Source organism: Curcuma longa, chromosome 3 (assembly GCF_044706935.1).
Source record: "Curcuma longa cultivar G26 ecotype Majalengka, Jawa Barat chromosome 3, ITB_CL_G26_1.1, whole genome shotgun sequence".
In the NCBI taxonomy this organism is placed as follows: domain Eukaryota; kingdom Viridiplantae; phylum Streptophyta; class Magnoliopsida; order Zingiberales; family Zingiberaceae; genus Curcuma; species Curcuma longa.
In genome coordinates this window covers 16,714,661-16,721,231 of record NC_133863.1, presented here as the reverse complement: position 1 = coordinate 16,721,231, position 6,571 = coordinate 16,714,661, and the positions used below count along the sequence as shown (strand labels likewise).

Here is a 6,571-nt window from a genome sequence, read left to right as displayed (position 1 = left end):
CTTCACCCCTACGGCGACTTCGTACACATTATGCTCTACATCTGCCACCGGCGCATTTCATCGAATACATGATCTGCTGATGACGGACGGATGGTTCGACGCGTGAAGTACTATGTCTAGAAGAAAGTTAATGGCTGGTTTGTGTCAGAAAGTTAAGCCTGTTCTTTACTCCGTATTTAATTGATTTTTTGATCCTCGTAAAGATTAAATCTTGATCCAATAAATAATTTTTTAAAAGAGAATTAATTTTAATAATTCAATGAAGTTGATCTCGGATAAACAATCACACCTCACCAGAATAATTAATAAAAGATAAACACCAGAAAAAGGAAAATAAAATCAGACTTTTTCATGTAGATTCAGAGCATTGAAGTGGACGAGATGGATATGCTGTGGAAACCTCCTTACTCGATTACCGTCTCCAGATCTCCGGGCCATCGGCGAAGCTCGTGCTCCGGGCCGTCGACGACCCTCAAAGCTTCGGCGGAAGGAAGGGGCGACGCGCCCCGTAGAAGCACGTCGGCTTGGGATACCCGGTTCTCGCTTGTGCTTGCTCTAGTTTCGCAGGCCTCGTCCGTCTCCCGACGGGGTAAGGATACAGAGATTTAGGATCAAAGTCACCGTTTTGGATAAACCGTTGTGTGTGACTGGTCCTTTGTTGTTCGCGGTGGCAGTTTTGGGGGAGTTGGCGACGGAAACCGCGAAGTATGCTTTCCCCCGGAGGAACTTTGAAGCGAGGAATATCGAGGAGGCTCTAATGTCAGGTGTCAGTTCTTTTATGATTTATTCTTCATGTCGTGGCTACTGCGTTTATTCTTGATTTTTAGGCTGTTTCCCCTTACTTTTTTGGGCAGTTCCGGATCTCGAAACCGTCAAATTTAGGGTTCTGAAACGGACGGAGGAATACGAGATTAGAGAAGTCGAGGTAAAGGCCTCTGTTTGGTTCTGAATATGTCATTGCACTATGAACTTTTTGTTTCTTTCACCGAGAGTTTTATCACATGTAGATTGAGTAGGCAGTCAACATCTTACGACAATCTCATGAAGGAAAAGATATCAAAGTTCAGAAATACAATTATTTGTGCGAGTTGAGATAAATTATTTATTTAACTTGAAGGAAGATATCAAGGGATCCAAATGAATTCACATTAGCACAAAAATTTGGTGAACTCGAAATTTTGGAGAGATTGATAACTTTAATTGATTGGACATTTTACCACCTGAAAGTGTGTAATACAAATAGGTTTCCGCCGTTCTATTTCTAAAAGAAATAGGAATTATGTAATCAAAGAACTTTGAAGATTAGAACCAGGATTAGAGTATTTTCATTAGCATTTGTTGTTGGAAGTTCTATATTCATCATCTAAATAGATTTCCACTACGATTTACAAATTTCCTTTTCCATCTTGCGCTGGGAAATCTTCATGGATCTTCTATATAGCTCTCTATTAGGATGACATGTTTGATTACTGGTGAATTCTCTTGTTCTCCAGTTTATCTTGCACCAACAGTTGACAGTAGGATTTCTTGATTCTTTAAAACTTGGTAATTTTCTCATGTGTATCAATGTAACCAATGTGTGTATCCAATAAACAGCCTTATTTCATCGCTGAAACAACAATGCCAGGAAAGACTGGATTTGATTTCAATGGTTCATCGCAATCATTCAATGTCCTGGCATCATACTTATTTGGTAAGGTACAAGCATCATTTACTTTGAAGAAGGAAAAAGAAAAGGAGTTTTCATTTCTTTGCTGTTAGTTTTGATTCTAATCTAGAGTTATGTTTGGGCAGAATATTGCCAATGAACAAATGGAGATGACTACTCCTGTTTATACTCGTAAATCTCAATCTGACGGAGAGACAATGGATATGACAACCCCTGTAATTACCAAAAAGGCAAGTTGCCTTGAGATATTAGGTTTTTTCTCCTAATTGGTGTGTCAATTTCATTTTCTAGTCTATGGTTTGCTGGTAATCTGTATGCAAAATGCAACTGAATTAAGCTTTTTTCGTTGTCCAGTCGGTCAATGGAGATAAATGGACGATGTCATTTGTCATGCCATCCAAATACGATTCTAACTTGCCAATACCAAAAGATCAGTCAGTTAACATCAAAGAAGTGCCAAGGAAAATAATAGCTGTTGCTGCTTTCTCAGGTACGTCATTTTGTTTTCCCTCAAAAAAGGTGTATGATTCTATAAAGAATGGATTGATCATCTCATGTACCTTTTTTTGGGCTACGTCAAACAAATGCCTCACCATTTATAGATTGCTTCGTTCTTATAATCTAAACAAGGACATTAGTAATTTGGCGTTGAAATTATGTAGCTTGCTTCTTTTTCCAAATCATTGTAGGGATTATGAACACATTTTTAGTTGGAAATTTCTTAGATTGTTGTCATGTTGGAAAAGTATTGCTGTATGAGAAATCAATTTCGATTGTATTCATAGATTCCTCAAGTTTGCTTGTACAAGTTGTCTAGCTTCTTATCTAACGATGAATATGATATATTGCAGCGCAAACAAACAATATGCCATTACTCAATATTCATATTATCATGTCTTTCCTTAATTATGTGACCGGGAGTATCATTTTTGGATTATTACTCCCACTTATCAGGTTTCATCACCGACGAAGATGTTAGAAGAAGAGAAACTAAACTGCGTGAGGATTTAAAGAGAGAAACTGACTACCAGGTAAAAGTTGGTGCATCAGTGGAAGTTGCACAGGTACTACAACTTCTTTAACCATTTTTGCTTTACTGGAAGACTAAAATTTTCACAAATACCTTTTTCATTTGAATACTTGTTCCTTGTGCTTTTGCAGTTCAATCCACCATTTACACTTCCTTTTACTCGCAGAAATGAAATAGCAATTGAAGTTGAAAGGAAAATCTAGCGAAGCATTTTTATCTTTTTGAGAAAACAGACATTTGTAAAACACTAATGCACAGTGTATCTTCGCAAATGTAACAAAACCTAACCCTCCTTGTGGGTAAGAATTTACAGTTGTAAGTACCTTACACTTGGATGATAAAAAAAAAGCATGTTCACTTGAAGAGACGATCCTAGAATGAAACTTTGTCCATTAAACTATTAAGAAAAACCATCCCTACAATCTCATGTGTGCTAATTAATTAGCTGGTGCAATTGGAACAGATGTACCCGTATCTTTCATGCATCTCATAGTGCTCCACTGAACTGAATTGGAATCTCACATCGCCACAAAACATGTGTGACCAGACAAATTGGATCATGCCAGATAATGATGTTGGATCGTGTATAGATAGCTTCATTCACAAATGGGATGCTAACTTCCTTGAAACTAACACGTTTTTTCCTTTTACCTTTCGGGAAGGAAAGGAGGTGGGCCCACGTACTGGTTCATATCGATTTGCATGGTGTGGTAATAATCACTCTGCAAGAAAGCTTAAAATATTTATGGCTAGAGGTTAATGCCAATTCATATTTTGCTTGCTCTCGAACCGAATGAGATTTGCACAAGCCATTTATACGTCATTAAAAATCCAAGTCCCATCATGTCAACCTAAAAAGCAGATGTCATTATTATCCGCTCCTCTCTGTAATGTCGTGTTTACTTATTAAGATTTGGACGAGAGAAAGGATAAAAAATAATAGAGTATTGCAGATTGAATATTTTGGTTCATTCTTATCTTACGTCCACTTAAAATTGGACAGAATGAAATTTCCATCCTCTACAAAAGATAAATCTTTGGATCTTCGATTCCAGCGGTCGTGAATTCTCAGCGTCAAACTTGCAGTTGCGACGACAGTCATGAACTTGTGGTGCGACCACCGTGAATTGGAGTTTCCGGCGTCGCATGCAGCGAGTTCGCTGATCATGGCCACTTTCTCTTCTTTCCTTCACCTTTCTTTTCCCTTTCTCTTTTCTTGAGGACATTTTTTGACAATTGATTCTTTTCCCTTCTTCGTCGTCCACCCATCGGAGTTATTGGGGTTGTGTAACCATGTCTCAGCTTGCCCATCAAGATCCATATATAGAAAAAAAGGAAAACAAAAACAAAGCATGACTCCTGGAAAATTCATCTGTGTTTCATATAGACTAACTCATAATTTGTTTCATGGGCTATATAGTTTCCCTTCTCTTCTCGAGAGAGAACGGCAAAGGAACCCCCCTAATACATATGCTTATATATATCTGCTTACGTATAATTAAAACTTAATTAGCAAATTAACTTACAAATCTTTCAGCTAAACCAGTCTATAATCTCTATTCCAAGCAGAAATCATCTCCTTCTGGTATGCTTTGTAAAGTAGGCCTCCACTCTATGGACCTCGCCTTCTCGCCTGGTGCACCACCACTTGCGCCGCTCCGTTCTCTTCGGCCAAAAGATAGCATCCCATCAGGGGAAACACCTCCTTTCCTTAGCATGTCCCGAAACTGTCGCTTGGTTATAACCATCTTGATTCTGATAAATCCATCTTCCGCACCTCTCTCCGAGAGTTGCTTCTCGGGTGGTAGATGCCTCATCGACATGGTTGGATCCAAGTATGTGATCCTCGGAAGTACTGTCTCAGAGATTGCATGCCCAGGGAACATATTCAGCACTTGTTGGGCCTTCCATGGTGATTGGTGCTGAAGTTTCTCACCGTCCGTCTTCATTATTTTGATCACTTTCTTCTCAAGAGCTAGGCAATTCCCCATGCTTGAGAATCAAGAGTGTTGGGCTACTAAGGTTGGAGAGAGGGAGGGAGGGAGATTTCAGTATTTAAAAGGAGAGTTAGGTCAAATGACCCTCTTGTTGTTAGATATTACAAGGAAACCCTGGACGAGGTAACTCACTCGACCACACACTCAAGTCAATTGCATGAGCATCATTAAGAGGGTTGCATGATCTAAGCATTTTGTTATAAAAATGAATGAGAAGCTTTGATTCAGTCCCAGCATGCACAGATTGATCGATATCCTGATCGAGTTCGCTCAGTCGACCCAGATCCTATGGCTTTGCAAGGGTCTTAGCCATCTTTGTTCTATCACAATGAAAGGGTATAAAAACATGGATTTTGTTAGGAATTCATTTAGTCAGTCAGACAATGGCAGCTACTTGCACTTTCTGAGAATCTGTAGGTAAATGCACCATTTGAGTGGAGGGCTGCCATCAACCCCCATTACTTCTCCAGTGTAGATTGTCGGGGTAAGAAGGGTGGTTTGACCACGAGCACTAGGGATTTACTACCCAAATCTATTGTTTGCTTGCGGTTTGACTTATTCCATTTCTCAACTAGCAGCAGTTTTCAAGCATGTTTTGCATTACAAAAATAACATCTTTGTGCTATTTACTTAATTCCTGATGCAGCTACAGCTAAAACACAGTGACAGAATATATATATATTTCCTCTCTTCTCCATTTTTATTAGAAATAGGGAGTGTATCAAAAGTCAGAATGCAATCAATCCTCTGACCAAAAGAACAAAAAGGAGAAAGCAATAATACTCTTCGATACTCTTGTGAGGCACATGAAGCTCATGATTTTGGCAGTAACAGTGCCCACATTCTCATGAGAGAAAACTCAAGATTTTATCATCAGTCACCGCAATTTTACACGCGTGGCTGAGAGCCTCATAGTGGAGCCAGCTGAAATTGACTAACCTAGATTTCACCGATCGATTCGATAGCTTAAGACTCAGTCGATGAATCTCGTGTTTTTCAAAAAAAAAAAACATTTTCATTGTTGTCGAAATCTGTACACAAGGGCAAAGAGTAGTGACTCAGCTCCGTTGTGTCTCTAGAAGGTTTAAAATATATGATTAATTAATTCCCTGCAAGAAAGCTTCCCTTACCTAGAAGAACTGTGAGGTGATTGCTTGCGTACGTGGTGGTATAACTCAAGAACCAACGTGCCGCTTGATTTCTATGTGTGAAAAAGTAGGTTACAGTGGCGTGGCACGAAGGTAAAAGGAAGTAGCAGTGGCGTGTACAAGAGGAAGAAAGGGAGAGATCTTATTTTAAAAGAACTCCATCGATCGTAATGGCAGTGCATTTTCTAATTTGCGACTCCAACTCTGCCTATATCTGTTGTCCTTGTACAGTGTTGCATTTGCAGGATGTGTTGTAGATAGTCTAAAATTTCAATTCACGTTACTTAAGTGATATTGAATGATTAGATGGGTGCCGAAGATTTCTAACAGACCACTCCGCTCAAGTTAATATTGATAAAAGAAGTATTGTTGAAGTTGCCTATGTTAGAGGGTTTATATACTTACAAGTTATCCACGTCGATCTAGCTAGGGATAGACTTTTGTCAGGGCCGAGGAGACCAATTCTAACGATTGCTGATAAAAGATCCCGACATGAGACATCTGGGGGACTAAGTCTACCAACTTCGGAGCTACTCTGTGGCTCGGCTCGGCAGTTGTTGATTATTCTTTATTTTTTTCTGTACGCACAAGCACGAGAAGATTCGGGAAATTAGACCTGACAACCTTGTAACCGCCCTGACTCCTTGACACACCTCGCACGTTTGAGAGATTTTAGTAGTTTTATGTAAAGCGGGGCCAGTGATCGAGATGTGGCATGAAGAGACCA

At 39.4% G+C, this 6,571-nt stretch overlaps 2 protein-coding genes across 2 annotated transcripts; one reads left to right on the top strand and one right to left on the bottom strand.

Moving 5' to 3' along the window:
• The first annotated feature begins 381 nt into the window (after positions 1–381).
• On the top strand, positions 382–3,059 carry LOC141823293 (heme-binding-like protein At3g10130, chloroplastic). The gene is made up of 8 exons (XM_074710557.1): positions 382–589; positions 675–764; positions 855–925; positions 1,597–1,698; positions 1,795–1,899; positions 2,024–2,159; positions 2,624–2,733; positions 2,831–3,059. The coding sequence occupies exons 1-8, from the start codon at positions 382–384 to the stop codon at positions 2,900–2,902; spliced, it is 894 nt and encodes a 297-aa protein (XP_074566658.1). The 3' UTR covers positions 2,903–3,059.
• A 1,196-nt stretch (positions 3,060–4,255) lies between these two features.
• LOC141823789 (uncharacterized) lies at positions 4,256–4,690 on the bottom strand. The gene has a single exon (XM_074711024.1). It carries the CDS (start codon positions 4,688–4,690, stop codon positions 4,256–4,258), a length of 435 nt encoding a protein of 144 aa, XP_074567125.1.
• Between the last annotated feature and the right edge of the window lie 1,881 nt (positions 4,691–6,571).

Excerpts from the sequence above, each read along its gene's own strand:
- LOC141823293 (XM_074710557.1), top strand. The coding sequence starts at position 382 with ATGGATATGCTGTGGAAACCTCCTTACTCGATTACCGTCTCCAGATCT. Across the intron at positions 1,699-1,794 it reads CATCATACTTATTTGGTAAG|AATATTGCCAATGAACAAAT; the intron begins GTACAAGCATCA and ends ATGTTTGGGCAG. Across the intron at positions 2,734-2,830 it reads CATCAGTGGAAGTTGCACAG|TTCAATCCACCATTTACACT; the intron begins GTACTACAACTT and ends GTGCTTTTGCAG.
- LOC141823789 (XM_074711024.1), bottom strand. The coding sequence starts at position 4,690 with ATGGGGAATTGCCTAGCTCTTGAGAAGAAAGTGATCAAAATAATGAAG.